The following is a 15,840-nucleotide window of genomic DNA, read 5'->3' as shown; positions in this document are numbered from 1 at the left end:
AAATCACCCAGCTACCCCAGACCTGCATTCACTCAACTGAACAGGGCACGGAGAGCGGACAGGGAAGAAGAAGTCATGGACCCACTCCACACAGTACTCTGTATTTACCAGGGCGCATGAAGGCATTCCCGGGCTTGTGCAGAATGGAACTATAAGTTCAAGGAGAAAAAGAACCAATATAAAATGTGCAACTGTTCAAGAAAAACTAGTCTGTGTATTTTTTGGATAATTGTGGGTATCAAATCACTGGCATTTATAGTCTCATGGAGAAATTTAAAAGAGTGACTAACTGCTTTATTTTAAAGTATTGACATTATGATAATGCTGGAAATCACAGTATTTGCAAGTTTATTGAAAAGTTCTACCTATGTTAAAGTTCTACATAGTTTAGAATGTACAAAGGAAAACTGCAACCTTCATATTCTTGAAAGGGAGAGTGTGTGCACAGAATTTTGAACACCAGGCCCTTGGCTGTATAACCAGGAGTGGGCTTGCTGGGGTTTGGGATGCAAAAATCAACATTCCTCAAGGATAACAAACTTTCCAAAGCCACTTTGCACTAATTTACATTCCCCCCAGTAATGGAGGCGAGTTCCATTGGTCCCATTCATCCACAACACAGGATAACTGTGTGGAGTTCTGTACCATTTACAAGGCAGACGTGTCCATTGTCTCTCTGCAGGAGCGCAAGGCTACCAGTTTACTTGGAGCCAGAACCAAGCTTTTCTAGCCTGTGGAATCACAATCTGGAGAACTGGATTAGATGGTTCTAATGGCTTCTCTCTACAAAACCCAAAGCACTCATCTCTAAGATAGAGCACTCCCTGCTTGGAGCCAGTCCTGTCATACCCCAGGCCTGGCTCCTGTCCCTGGCAGCGTTGGCTATATACGAACCCTTGGCTCTTACCCCTCCCCTTTGTCTCCAAGCTAACCAGCTGCCTGATCACACGGCTTTGCTCTGGGCAGGAAGCTGGGCAGTTGGTCGCACTGGCTTGTTAACATCTTTTTTTTTTCCTGTCCTCTGGTCACCTCAGTGTATGTGTGGGTTTCACTACTCAAATCCTGGGAAGTCAGTCTCCTGCCCCTTGTTTCTGTAGAGCACGCCCACCTCCCTGGCTATGTCTGTCCCACATTCTCAGCCTCTTGAATGAGTCGCCAAAGATGCCCACTTGGCTAGCGGATCAGTTAAAGGGGTAAGGAGAGAAGCAGCCCCACCCCTTTCTGGGAAAAAGGGTGACGAAGGCGCTGTAGTTGCTGGTGATTACCGCCAGAGGGCGAAGTACTCAGCGCTTTGGGAGAGTCAGGTTAGGAAAGGCGGAATTTCCGAGTTCTAAAATTAAACTGGACAAACTTACTGCAGCTGTGTTCCTTGTCCACCAACTGGACTCGGTTACACCCCCAGGAAGGGTCCAGCTGGTGTTTCTTACCTGCACCCCTTCCCGCCCCCCAAAACACACACCACCACCACCACCACCACCACCACCACCACCACCACCACCACCACCACCACCACCACCGTGACTACCCTTCACTAGCCCTGGGGAGGTTCTTGTTACAGCTGTCCTTGGGCTCCACCTCTCCAGACCAGACCTTAATCCCACACTCCTGAAGAAAGTCTGATGGTTTGGGCCCTCCCTGGTTTTTTACTCTTCCTTGGCCATGTCTTTCTGCTTCAGCAGTCTGATCTCTGGCCCAGTTATTCCTACATCTTTCCTTTAAGGAAGCTTCCTCTGCCCTATACACTATAATACTGGTAACCTTACAGTCTTCCCATGGGATGGGTTTATTATTAGTTTCATCCCATTCTGCAGAGAAAACTTATGCAGAGATAACTCAACCAAGGTCACGTAGCTAGGAAACAATCAGACCAGGAACATGAACCCAAGTTGTCTGGCTCAATTCTATGATCACCAAGAATGTGAACCCAAGTTGTCTGGCTCAAACACTATGCCACACTAAACAGATGCTTGGAAAAGTTTTGCAGAATGAAAAAACTAGAGTTGCTCCAGAGCATCTTTCAATCTGAAAGACGTTTTATCTGGCCCCGAAGGCAGGGATTTGAATGTAAACCCGAGCTGTTTGTGTGGATCCAGCGGCCACACAGGCAGTTTGCTCAGAAAAACCTGAACAAGGTTAAATGGTTGCTCTCACTGAGATCATCTCTACCTGCCCACTGGATGGACCACTTGGGCCGGACCACTTCTCATAAAGGAGAAAGGGTATGTGTATGTGGAAGAGGGGGCTGTGATGCTCTCACTTTCTTGTGTCCAGGGCTCTAGAAACAATCCTGAATTCCACATGATAGGCCTGCTCCACCCAACCAGAGCTGATCTGGAACAGGGTGAGGTCCCAGGAACTCAGCTGAGCAGGAAGCTGGACTTTGAGTTTCCCAGAGCCCCAGGCAAACAGGCAGCAAGATTGGTAAGACTCCTTATAAGCTTTCTTTTGTTCAATAAGCCTGTAAACAGGAACTAAGTGCCCTCTCTTTGCCAATCATGGTGCCAAATCTCATGGAAACAAAGAAAAGAAAACACCATTGATTTCTGCGGTTGAAAGATTACAGCAGCACTGCCCAACATAAATATAAGCCACATATGTAATTCTGAAATTTCTGGTAGCCGCATAAAAAAAAGCAAAAGAAACAGGTGAATTCAATAGCATATTTTATTTAACTCAATACACCTAAGATGTTATTGTTTTAACATGAATTATTGTGATATTCTTTTTTTATATACTTGTATTTAGTCACTACATAATATTTCGTAACTATTTCCTTGCTGAAGGGCTTTGCGCTGTTCTTTTTTTTTTTTTTTTAAAGATTTTATTGGGGAAGGGGAGCAGGACTTTATTGGGGGAACAGTGGGTACTTCCAGGACTTTTTTCCAAGTGAAGTTGCTGTCCTTTCGATCTTAGTTGCGGAGGGTGCCGTTCAGCTTCAAGTTGTTGTCCTTTCAATCTTAGTTGTGGAGGGCGCAGCTCAGCTCCAGGTCCAGTTGCCGTTGCTAGTTGCAGGGGGCGCAGCCCACCATCCCTTGTGGGACTCGAGAAATTGAACTGGCAGCCTTGTGGTTGAGAGCCCACTGGCCCATGTGGGAATTGAACCGGCAGCCTTTGGAGTTAGGAGCATGGAGCTCTAACCGCCTGAGCCACCGGGCTGTCCCTGAGCTGTTCTTAATTTATGTTTTCACTCTTGCTAACAGGGCTGTAGCGAGCATTCTTGCATCCACCTCCATGTATATTTGTGTAGGTGTTTTTCTGGAGTAGATACAAAAGAATGTATTTGCTGGGCCAAAGGGAATCTATAGCTTAAATTATGGCGGGTATCATCAAGTTGCCTTCCAAAAAGAAGCCCAGTTCACACCCCACCTACAGTGTGAGACTGCTTGTTTTCTCACGCCCTTCCATACACTGGATCTTACTTTTATTGTAAGTAAGAAATGTGAGTCCTTGAGCAATGATACAACGCAATAAAAACAAAACATCTTTTAAAATTTGTTCTACAACCAACAACATCATAACCCTGGAGGAAGTAACATAGTTAACACGAGGGATGGGGAAGGAAACAGCCAGTAAAGGAAGAGTATCTATCACACAAAGGGAAGGCATGATTGCTAGAGCAAGGTCTCAAAGGAAAAGAACTAAACTTGAACAAGAACACACAGGGGAGGCTGACCTTGGTCAAAAAGAGGGTCTCTTTCCTAAGTAGGGAAGGATGGCCAAGGACACATACAATTATAGGACAGGTGTCGTGGGGGATATCCGGCAGGGTCTCTGCTCCTGCTCTCCACATAAGAATGCAGGATATGGTGAGGCCAAAAAGGAACACCCACGGAGCCATAGGTAGGGGAGTCATACCACTATATTCACTGGCAGCATCTGCCTCTCGTAATCCGTGCTTGCTAGCTCAGCCACCATCTTCTTGCTAGCCCCCATTTTCTTGCTAGCGTAGCCACAGCAGTTATATTAGTGGCCAATGGCTCACAGGTTACAGCTGACGGCCAACTAGCCACAGCTGATGGCCATCCAATCACAGTTGATGGCCATTTACTACCTGAGCCAACACCTTTCTATGTGAGGCCGAGAGCCTGGAAACTGCTTTCTGGGGCTCTGTCCCCACAACAGGTGAGAGGCAGTTCTTGCCTGTACAATCTATTAGGGGGCAATAAGTTAGGAGGCAGGTTGACAGCTAAGAATGAGAAGGCAGTTCTGATTTGATAAAGATTATGATAGGCACTGTGGGAGAATGAGAGCCATAGCTGAATGAGGAAATATTTCGACCCCAGCATGCAAGGCTGGGTGCTCTCCCACAGTGCCCACATCCCAAGTGAGAGCAAAGCAAAGTCATGTAGGCAGATTCACCTGGGTTGAAATTTTAGCAGCCTGGCAACACTGAATTAACAGGCCATGAGCTGGATGAAGAGAGGAGTGAAGAACAGAGGGAGATGACATGTGAAGAAAAAACCTGTGCCTGGGTTCCTCATCTCAGTGACGGTTGTCACCAAGCATCCACCACTGGAGTCAAAATCCAGGCCATCAGGGCCGGCCCGGTGGCTCAGACGGTTGGAGCTTTGTGCTCCTAATGCCAAAGGCTGCCAGTTCAATTCCCACATGGGCCAGTGGGCTCTCAACCACAAGGTTGTCGGTTTGACTCCTCGACTCCCACAACGGATGGTGGGCTGCGCCCCCTGCAACTAACAACGGCAACTGGACCTGAAGCTGAGCTGTGCCCTCCACAACTAACATTGAGAGGACAACAACTTGACTTGGAAAAAGTCATAGAAGTACATACTGTTCCCCAATAAAGTCCCATTCCCCTTCCCCTGTAAAATCTTAAAAAAAAAAAAAGAAAAGAAAGAAAAAAGGAAAACCAGGGTATCACTGTCAATTCCCCCCTTTAACCTCAATTCATCATCAAGATACATCAGGTCCATAGCCTATCTATCTCTTTGGTCCATCCACTTCTTTTCAGCTTCCCTGGTCCCTCTGCTCAGCTCCCTCCAGAACTCTGTTAATCCCATGATTACAGGACAGATCTTTGCATCAGAGTTGTTTTAGTGGTGGGGAAAAGCTCAAATGGCTTCTAGGACCAGACAAGAAATGAATGAAGCTGCCGGGGCACATGAAAAAGTCCTTTTGCCATCTAACAAGGAAGGAGAACACAATCATGAGGAAATGTGGGCCTGATATTTTGCTAGATCCTTCTATATTTTTAAAGAATATCCTTAAACAGTTTAATAGAGAAATATACTGATTTTTAAGTGCAGGCAAACTATTCAAATTTAAAATAAATCTGTTGAAGTGTTTAGGGGTGAAGTGTACTGATGTCTGCAACTTACTTTGAAATGTGTCAAAAGATGCATTGGTGGGTGGGTAGAGGGATGGATAGAGAGATATGTGATAAAGCAAATAGAGCAAAAATGTTCATTGCAGCACCTACGTGATGCATATATGCGGATGCACAATTCCTTCAACTTTTCTGTACACTTGAAAATTTTCATAGTAAAATGTGGGGGAGGGGGGAATATTTTTAATTGAAAAAGAATTGTGAGGCCATGAACCACTACTTTGTTACTTCTGTTACAAGTTATAACAGACTTTATGAACGTGAGGTAGGGAGAAATGAGTTAACAATATAAAGCACACAGAACAGCCCCTAGAAAGCTTAAAGATCTTATCATTTGGAACGGAGGAAATGAAAACAGATTGGAAGAGCTGGTCCCCTAAACGAATTTCACTGTAGACTTTCAGTCAATTTTCATTTCAGTGTGGAGTGTAGGGCCCAGGGTTCCATGCTCGTTAAACTCTGTTCCTGTGTGAGTTTATACTTTGTAATTTTCGTCTCTACACCTCATGTTGCTCATTTTTAAACTACAGTTATGAGAATTGGGCTTGGACTCTAAATTCCCCAGCAATATCCAACTTCAGATTGACCGGCTCCGCCTGTTTCCGCCTGTAGATGTCTCCATTACTTTTCTTTTTCCTTGACGGCCTCCCTAAAATAAAAACTATGTTTCCCATGAGCACCCACAGGCGTCGACGTCGCGCAGTTCTTTGTCGTCACGCCGCGCCCTTTATACCCACTTCCGCCTGCGAGCCCCTTCCTTTCCTTTCGGCGGCGCACGGCGGCAAGATGGCGGTGCAAATTTCTAAGAAGAGGAAGGTGAGACGTTGGGGCCCGGGTGCAGGGGATCGCAGCGCCGCGGGAGTCAGGGGCTTCTCGGCGTGCTGTCGCGGTACCCGGAGGTCCGTGCCCTACCCTGGGAAGTGGCTTGGCCCCCGAGGTATTCCCGTGGGCCGCGGATGGCGGTGGATGGAGTACGGGGCCCGAGGCGAGCGAGTGCGGTGTGGCGGAGAAAGGAAGGGACGATTTCTGCCGGTTCCGGGCGCAGAGCAGAGATGAGCACCGGGTGCCTCTCCTGCCTCGGAGAAGGCGCTTGTGAGCATTTTTTGGTCAACGAATAAAGTTAGTAAATGTGGTATTTTGAGGGCATGAGCCATTCCCTTCAGATATTAACATCATGGATTTGGGGAAAGGTAGGTAGCAGTGTATTCTTGCCGCCTTAATACTCGTATCTGGGTGCAGACCCCCTTCTGACCCCAAAGACCTTTAACTGGAAAAGCAGCTGACAACTTGTTGCTCCATCTAGGAGACCTGGGAAGAACGCTTCCTCGGGTTCAACTCACTTTTTCATGAGAGAAAAGTGTAAAATTCATTAGCTTTAGACATAGGCAATTAGACATTTTTTGTATACTTACATCCATGTGAAAATTAAATCCACGAGCTTTTGTGAGGATTTGCCAGGTCGGTAAGACAGGTACATCCAGTAACGCAAGATAACATGGCTGGGATTCTTCTGACGGTCCAAGTCGTGCCTGCACTGTGACTGACTGCTTAATCTGTCACTTGGCTGGTGGTCCTGCTGTGCGGAATGAATGAGTTGTAAATGTGCCACTTTCAAAATTTTTCATTTAATTTATGTACATATAAATGACAGTCTTTAAAACCCTTCAATGAAGAGAAGATGACGAGTCTGACTGGAGGTGTCGTCTTTGTCCAGGTGCCCCTACTCTGTGCTGCGTTCTGTGACACAGTTTTAAGGGTCCTGGGTCAGAGTGACCTCCAAAAGATGACGTAGAGGCATTTGTCTGAGAAGGGTTGCTACATTCCTGTTGGAACAAGGGTGATATGATTGATGATGGGGAATTTGTTGGTGGTGTTGAATTGATGAGGGTTGTATTGGCTGGAAGGCTAGTAGGCAGGAAAAAGTGAGACTGCACACAACCTAATTTTGAACTTTACTTTTTGGTTAGTTTGTTGCTGATGGCATCTTCAAAGCCGAACTGAACGAGTTTCTCACTCGGGAGCTGGCTGAAGATGGCTACTCTGGAGTTGAGGTCCGAGTTACACCAACCAGGACAGAAATCATTATTTTGGCCACCAGGTAAAAATTTACTTTCCTGGTCATCACCTGTAATTGTTGCACGTACACTAACATGGTCCGTTCGGTAAACTTAAGGGCACAGCCAATGAATTTGGCCTTAGGAAATGTAATTTTTTTAATTGCCTTTTTTTTTAATCTAACTATTCTTGTCGTCCGAACTTTATACTTGCTTGCATTGTGTGAATGAGATTTTACTGCTACATGCATGCAAGATTTGAACTTACATCTGGAATTTTGTGAGAGCTGTGAATTGTCACTTTTTTTTTTATTTTCCCCAGGACACAGAATGTTCTTGGTGAGAAGGGCCGAAGGATCCGGGAATTGACTGCTGTGGTTCAGAAGAGGTTTGGCTTTCCTGAGGGCAGTGTAGAGGTGAGTGATCCTGACTGATGCTAGAGGTTACTGTGAACCTAGAAATGGCACTTTACGATGGTACTTCTAAAAACCCTTACTGTTACACTGAAGACTTTGTTCATGGTCAGTGAGTAGTGCTCATTTCTGGTGGTTAAGGGATTTTTACATTCATCGTGGGTGTGGTAATGATACATATGATGGATTGGCTGCCCCATCAGTCGCCTTGGTTTGGCTGTAGGAAGAGCTGGGCGAGGGGAGGGCAATGAGGAATGGCTCAGCCTAGGTCCCTGAGTGTGTGCTGGGTGTGGGTAGTGGAAGTGCTTTAGTATTTGAGCGATACTGCAGTAATCTATACAAAACCTGTATGCTTGAATGGTGAATGTGCTCAATTTTAATCGAAAACAATGATGAAAATAACATGTTTAAAGATATACCTTGTTTCTTTCTTAAAGCTGTATGCTGAAAAGGTGGCCACAAGAGGTCTGTGTGCAATTGCCCAGGCAGAGTCTCTGCGTTACAAACTCCTAGGAGGACTTGCTGTACGGAGGTGAGTGTCCCTGTTTTTGTGGATTAGAATGTGGCTTGTCTGTCGTCTTGTTCAAATGAACTTTTCTTCTACTTGGCAGACTGCTGATCTCTGAGGGTTTTAACAAAAGCTATTGTCAATCCACGTCCTTGCTGAACTGGCACTCTAGCAAGAAAGACTAGTAAAGAAGCGAGTATTTAAAGAGTGGTCATGTTATGATGGAAAACTGTTCTAAGTTTTGGGGAGTAAAACAAAAGTAAAACTCCAGGGAGGGGAGGTTAGGATTCCTGTTGAAGTCATTCAACTCCATATGGGAGAGAGCTTAAAATCTAGTCACTTATCTTTGTGAGCTGTGTGTAGATAGTAATGTGAGGAGGCCTGGTCTATAAAGGACATGGAGTGATTAGATTGGCCCTGAAGCTGGGGCTACTGATAAGATTTCTTTGTGCAGTTTGACTATGAAATAATTGGAATGCCTTACCTGGGTGTTTGGAATTTAGTCAGTACTCAGTGCAAAGCCCAGGGTGGGGGCTTGGTTCCGCAGAGGAGGGTCATGAGGGCTGTGCTGTAGGTAGGTAGGATGGGTGGGAAAGGCGATAGGCGAGGACGTATAGTAGACTACCTGGTTTAAATGCCTGGGCCATCATCTGACAAGGGGAAAAATTCTCAGTAGCCCAGTTAGTCTGTTTTAGCAAGCCTTCCAGGTAATTTTTGCACACATTTAAGTTTGACATGGAAGTTCTGAGACCTAAGCAACTTAATTGAACTTCTCTGACCCTTGGATTTCCTGTCTCTAAATAGGGATCATTGTACCATCACCTTTTGTGAGGATTACATGAGATAATGTGAAAGGGCGTGGGGCATGTCCATAGATCTTACTCCTTTACCTTCTGTTGAAAGTGGAAGCTGGCTCCAGTTAGTATCTCCCAGTGTGTAAACTAATGAGTGAGTTGGGGGGTATATTTTAAGGCTTATTTCCTAGTATTGATTTTACAGACCTAGAAACTGTTTTTTCCCCAGCATGCTAATAGTCAAGGCAGCTAGGGTCCTATATTAGTAGTTAGAGTTCCCAATGAACATGAGTCCTGGAGGTTGAATACTTATGCCTGAGCTTTGCTATACCTACCTTCCCAAATTGCCTGTTGGCCTGGCATAGGGGCTGGGCTGGCGGGGGGGCGGGGGGGGGGAGGGATTTTAATCTTGAGGTGATTCTAATGTGCACGAGGGTTGGAAAGTACTTGGTTAGAAGGAAATCGGCATGCATTCCCTGAAGAATTAGCCTAAGATTAGGTTTGATGGGAGTGGACAGGAACTTCTCTCTCTTGGGCCAGGATCTGGTCAAATTTTATTCTCCGTTAAAGGAACATTGAAAGCAGTACAAACTAATAAGTCCTATTTTGATTTTTTAACAGGGTGGGGTGGGGTTGGGTGACCCTGTCTTTGGTGATAACATAAATGGATATGTGTCTCTTGTTCTCCCAAAGGGCCTGCTATGGTGTGCTGCGGTTCATCATGGAGAGTGGGGCCAAAGGCTGTGAGGTCGTGGTCTCTGGGAAACTCCGAGGGCAGAGGGCCAAATCCATGAAGTTTGTCGACGGTCTGATGATCCACAGTGGGGACCCTGTTAACTACTATGTCGACACTGCCGTGCGCCACGTGCTGCTCAGGCAGGGTGAGCAGCCAGGAGTTCGGGGGCAGAGGCCTTAGCAGATAGATGTGGTTTTCCACACCTACTTCAGTGTTTGGGAAATTCATCGTGGGGGGGTGGTAGAGTACGTTTGTACTCCTGGGGTTTATTGATTAGCTGCACTGAGCTGAAAGGAGTGAAGTGTTGGGGTAAGTCAGATCCGAGAGTTGGTTTGTCTTTGTCTTGGCTCCTATATACCCTTCAGTGATGACACGATGACGAGTCAGAAAGGTCACATCCTGCTCTTGGCCCTTGTCGGCGCCACGTTCTGTGGCACTGCATGGGTTCCTTTTGCAAAAGTGTCCTGTCCATTGATTGATTAGAGGCATTTGTCTGAGAAGGGACCCAATCCAGGGATGCTCGAGTAACTTACGGTTCTCTTCCTCTACCCTGTGCTATTGTTGTAGTGGGGGCCGGTGAAACCATAGCTAGGTCCTAACCATGGTCCTAATTCTCCTAGGTGTGCTGGGCATCAAAGTAAAGATCATGCTTCCTTGGGACCCAAGTGGTAAGATTGGCCCTAAGAAGCCCCTGCCTGATCACGTGAGCATTGTGGAACCGAAAGATGAGATACTGCCCACGACCCCCATCTCAGAACAGAAAGGCGGGAAGCCCGAGCCGCCTGCCATGCCCCAGCCAGTACCCACAGCATAACAGGTATGTCTGTAGCAGCCCCTTGGGCAGAATAGGACCCTATTTCTTCGCCTCCTTATTAATACTTCTATTGCACACTGGTGAGCACCAGGTGAATAATAATTGGATTACACTTTACATGGGAGAACGCAGGTTTGAGCCAAGGACGTTTTCACCCAGGATTCTGTTGGGAGGGGTGTGTGGCCTTGGTCTCCTAAATTCCTGTTTACTACTGTGTTTGAAGTAGGAGTTTTCCTTTATTGTCCTTTGCTCAAAAATTTCAAGGCACTCTTGCTAGTAATTAGCTATTTGTTCTTCAGCAATCCCCCGAAGCCAGAACACCTGGCTTTTTCCCCCTAAATGTTCTGTGTGTAGTTTATTAATCTTCATGTAAACCCTAAGTGGGAGTGTGTACCCCTTGATAAATGAAAAGAACCTGACATTCAGATGAAGTTTCTGTTCTTACTGTTGGGCTTTATTTGGTTTTAGGGTCTCCTGGCAGCTGGATCTGGAGTCTGGATGTTGCTCTGTAAAGATGTTTAATAAAATCTTGTTAAAAGATACGTGGCCTGACTAGACTGTACATCCAGTGTTCAGACTGAGGGTCCATCACCCCGTCGGAGCCTTATTTGATTGAGTCTTAGGACTCCCTGCTCACCGTGTTTCTGTGCTTTGCGTGACGCTTGGTTTCAGCTGTCTTTGGGAGGCAAGGGCCACAACAGGAGGGTACAAGCGGAGCTAACCAGAGAGCCCCCCTGTTGGGGGTAGGTGGTGACAGTGAGGGCTTATGGGTAGCAGGGCAGTGTCTTGATGAACTCATCTATAGTTCAGGGTTGTAGGTTTAGAAGAGGGATATATTTAAAATGATTTTATTTTCCTGATGAATAAGGGAATCTACATTGTATACAGGAGATACATACACTGGCTATTATGTTTTGAGTTGTACTATGCTCTGGGTATTATACTTCACACACTTCCTCATTTAATCCTCAACATTTCTATAAAGTGTAAGGGGAATTTGCGCCACTGATAAAGAGCCTGGAGCACAGAAGTAAAGAACATTTAAGTTGTCTACTGTTCTATTTGTCATATTTTGAAGTGTTTTCTACTCATGTCGATTTATAAGCAACTGGACATTCTTGGTATATTCAGGTGAAACTACTGAGGGACAGACTGGGGTGACAATTCTACAAGACTAACGATAACTAGATTGATTTATTGTAGAGAGGGGACTTTCCTTCCTCGTGGCAACTGCCATGGCCTGGGAGGCCAGGTACAGTAACCAAATCGTCAGGTGGTGGTGATGAGGCCTGGCTGTGACGGACCCCGGCTTCACAGGCCACCCAGTGGGTTCTCTGGTTGTCTTCTCTGCTAGACTGAGCTGCACAGGGGCAGACACTGCACATTGTACTGCTTGGCACATGGTATGGGTTTAGAACAGGAGTGAACTAATTATGTTGGGAGTGCACTGACAGGTATCTCTGCCCCCCCCTCACTTTTTTAAAGAGTCTTTGATGTTTATATTGACTTAGTTTAGACTAACTTCTTACTGTCTTTGTCACTATTGATGGAATTGAGACCACATCTCATTAATAGATACTCCTCTATAAGGCTTTATTTATCCCTGTGGGTAAAGCTATTGGCATTTTGCAATTTTATTGGAAATGGTGGTGTTTGAACTGAGCTAAGCTGCTTTTTTCCTGTACTTCCTGTACTTCTGGACTTGTGCAGTTTGGTTGTGAGGGGATTATTTTTAGTGAAACTAGTTCAACTAATTGGAGCATCCAGAGAGCTGGGTGCTGGCAACAGGTTATGACAATCCTGGTCACCTAGGATCTTAGCATCTACATCTGGTACTGGCACAGTCAGTCATGGCTCTTTTAAATTCCTGACTTTCCTAATGAGTTTTCTGCAAACAGTCCACTAAAATTGGAAATTAGTTTGTGGGGTTCAGTAGTGCTATTAACTTCCCACCAGGTGGTGCTGTAACAAAAAATGTGCACCAAAGTGTCTTGGGAAGGGAAAAATAAACTTACTGAAGTACTGATGCTCCTTGACCGTGAGGTTATATCTGGATAAACCCATCATAAGTTGAAAATGTCAATCAAAAATGCATTTAAAGCACCTAACCTACCAATATCAGTCTAGCCTACCTTAAATGTGTTCGGGACACTCACATTAGCCTATAGTTGGGCAATTATCTTGTTTCATCTCAAGAGTAATTGCTTTCCTCTTCTACCAGGAACACAGATGGGCATTTTGTAGATATGAAAACAACACTATCCAAAAAAAAAAACACTGGCAACGCAGTACAATACAGAGACTGGTTGTTTACCCTGGTGATTGCGTCGTTGACTCACTGCCCAGCTCACGAGAGTATTGTACTTCATACTGCTAACTTGAGAAATATCCAAACATGAAGTATGGATATTTCTAAGAATGGATATCGCTTTCGTACCATCGTAAAGTTGAATCGTAAATCGAACCATTATAAGTTGGGGACTTAACACATGCAGGAAAGTATGCAAATTAGCTTACTAAAAAATACAGCTTAAATTACCAGCACAAACACCCCTCTATAACCATTACTTAGACCATGAAAGGGAGGGATTTTTAAAAAATCTTATTTCAAAAAACCACACAAGATAAATGTAGCACTTAGGTGAGCACTCAGTAACCACAGCCCATCAAGAGATGTAAGCTTCTGTCCCCTTAATCCACTGGGATGTTTCTTGATTCTATTTTCTTTGAAGTTCTTTGTTTCCTAGTTTTTCATAGCTTTTATTAGCTATTTATGCTTTGTGTATGCCCAACAAACTGAATAAATTCTTCTTACTCTAAAAAAATTAGTTGAGCTTTTTAATGCAATTGACAAAAAACGAAATGGTAAATGTTCAATTTTACTCTTAAGGCCCTCACTCCCCATGCCTCCTAGGAATCAGAAATTTTAAGAAGCACATACGGTAGTATTGGACTTAAATCTTACGTTAGCATTCTGCATGGCACTTCCATGTACTAAATTTACGGAGTGTCCTGTGTGTCATCTGCCAGATGCTGAGTGTACCGACATGATTAAGGCATTGATCCTGCCTCAGGGAGATTTCGGTCCAGTTCAGGCCATCCAGCTTGTAATCAAGAAATATTTGTTGAACTCATCTTCTGTAAGGCATCATCCCCAGATTTTCTCAGCAAATGATTTTTCAGCTGTTCTTTGTCACTTCCTTTAAGGTTCAAGGTTCTAGGGAAGAGCATCTGACTGGCCAAGCCTGGTATCTGACCCAGCTGCCAGAGGTGAGGAGAAAGGTAGCTGGCCCCTTTGGCTTTCACAGTGGAGATGAGGCCCAGACTCACACACATCGTTCCCCTCCTCAGCAGGCAAGGGGTTGATGCTGGGCAGCCAAAAACGTGAAATAACCCTTGGGACCCACTGCTGGAAATATGGTTGTTGGCAAGATGGAAGCAAGTGCTTTTCATGGACTTTTCACCAAAAGGTTACTGTCAGGCTCTGAAGAGTTAGGTTCTGGTCATTAGGATATGTGGCAGCTGGTGACAGGCTGCAAATGAGCTGGGAGCTGATTGACCCATCAGGCAAGGAAAGAACACCTGTTAAAGTGTGATCTTGGCAATAATCCCAGAGGGCAAGCAAAGGTTGGGGACCAGTGGACAGTACTGGAGAACCAGGAAAAGAACAAACTGGTGAAGTCAGAGGAAAACAGTTAAAGCATTTTTTGGAGGGAGGATTCTGCCTCCAGATAGAATCCAGGCTCGCAAACCACTTTTGTAAAGGCTGCTAGAGCCCACAGCCGGGTGATGTGTGGATCCTGCTCCCCTCAGCTATGATCTCACATTCCCATGGGGAGGTCCAAGAAACTTTAGCCACAGACCCCAGCTCACCTCCAGTCAGCCAACCCTCTCCATTCCTAGTTGGGAAGTTAGGCAAAGGTTATGTCAGCCAGGATGGGATGGGGTGGAGGCTGCCTTTCTCTGCAGAGAAAAGGACATACATCCCTTTTACAAAGGGAACTCAAGGTAATTGTGGAGAAGCTGCGCTTTGCAATCAGAAACCTAGCTTCAAATCCTGGCACCAGCACCGATTCACTGAGAGTCTGATTTTGGACTTTTCTGATCCTTGGTTATCTCACAGGGCTGTGTGGGAATTAAAGGAGCTCTAAATACCAATACATATGTCTACCGTGTTTCCCTGAAAATAAGACCTAGCTGGACCATCAGCTTTAATGCATCTTTTGGAGCAAAAATTAATATAAGACCCGGTATTTTACTATAATACAAGACCAGGTCTTACATAATATAATACCAGGTCTTAATTTTTGCTCCAAAAGATGCATTAAAGCTGATGGTCTGGTGTCATATGGGGTCTCTAGTCCCACTCCCCACATAAGAACGCAGGACATGATGAGGCCCAAAAGGAACACCCACGGAGCCATAGACAGGGGAGTCACCACTATATTCTCGCTGGCGGCTGGGTTGGAGACACAGGAAGCAGGAGCCACACGATCCGTAACCAGCCATCTGCTTTTCTGCCAACCAACTAACCCCTTGCTAACTGTAATCTGCCCTTGCTAGCTTAGCCATGGCGGTTATATTAGTGGCTAATGGCTAACCAGTAACCGCTGATGGCCATCTACTACCCGAACCAGCAACTTTTCCACGTGAGGCTGAGAGCCTGGAAACTGCTCTCTGGGACTCTGTCTCCACATCTGGCTAGGTCTTATTTTCGGGGAAACATGGTAGTTTTTGTCATCTGTTATCTCTGGAGACAACAGTTAAGAACCCAGGCCTTCAAGCCAGACTCAATTCAAAACCAGGCCCACAACTTACAGTATGAGTAGGGGTACGTCAGTTCCATCTCTGCCTCCATTGACTCATCTGCATGTAGGGTTTTGAAGCACGGTGCCTGACTCACACCAAGTGCTCAGTAAATGCCAGCTGTTGTTACCATTACTACTTAATTATGTGCTTTTGGGAACCATTAATAGCTAATTTCATGGTAATGGATTCTCCCCATCCTAAGGACCCTGACCACAAGGGCCGTGCTTTCTGCTGCAAAGTGGTCGGAGCTGGGCAGGCATCCCCATTTTATAGGTAGTGAACTTGGCCTTTTACTGTGCCATGCTTCGTCTAGTGATTGTTTCTGAGCTCTGACGTTGCTGTGCATGAATTCAGCTGTTGTCAGTAGA

General features: G+C 45.4%; 1 protein-coding gene and 2 non-coding genes across 3 annotated transcripts; all 3 read left to right on the top strand.

The window, feature by feature from the left end:
* The first annotated feature begins 6,013 nt into the window (after positions 1–6,013).
* On the top strand, positions 6,014–11,205 carry RPS3 (ribosomal protein S3). The gene is made up of 7 exons (XM_019726464.3): positions 6,014–6,160; positions 7,312–7,442; positions 7,721–7,814; positions 8,249–8,343; positions 9,807–9,994; positions 10,470–10,666; positions 11,132–11,205. Exons 1-6 carry the CDS (start codon positions 6,017–6,019, stop codon positions 10,661–10,663), a joined length of 846 nt encoding a protein of 281 aa, XP_019582023.2. The 5' UTR covers positions 6,014–6,016; the 3' UTR covers positions 10,664–10,666; positions 11,132–11,205.
* On the top strand, positions 7,007–7,155 carry LOC141572531 (small nucleolar RNA SNORD15). The gene has a single exon (XR_012497856.1). It is a non-coding gene; the product is annotated as a small nucleolar RNA SNORD15 (small nucleolar RNA).
* LOC141572530 (small nucleolar RNA SNORD15) lies at positions 10,209–10,351 on the top strand. Its single transcript, XR_012497855.1, has one exon. It is a non-coding gene; the product is annotated as a small nucleolar RNA SNORD15 (small nucleolar RNA).
* Positions 11,206–15,840: the final 4,635 nt, after the last annotated feature.

Source organism: Rhinolophus sinicus, chromosome 14 (assembly GCF_057876585.1).
Source record: "Rhinolophus sinicus isolate RSI-liver-muscle chromosome 14, RSI-T2T, whole genome shotgun sequence".
Classification (NCBI taxonomy): domain Eukaryota; kingdom Metazoa; phylum Chordata; class Mammalia; order Chiroptera; family Rhinolophidae; genus Rhinolophus; species Rhinolophus sinicus.
This window is presented reverse-complemented; position numbering and strand designations above follow the sequence as displayed.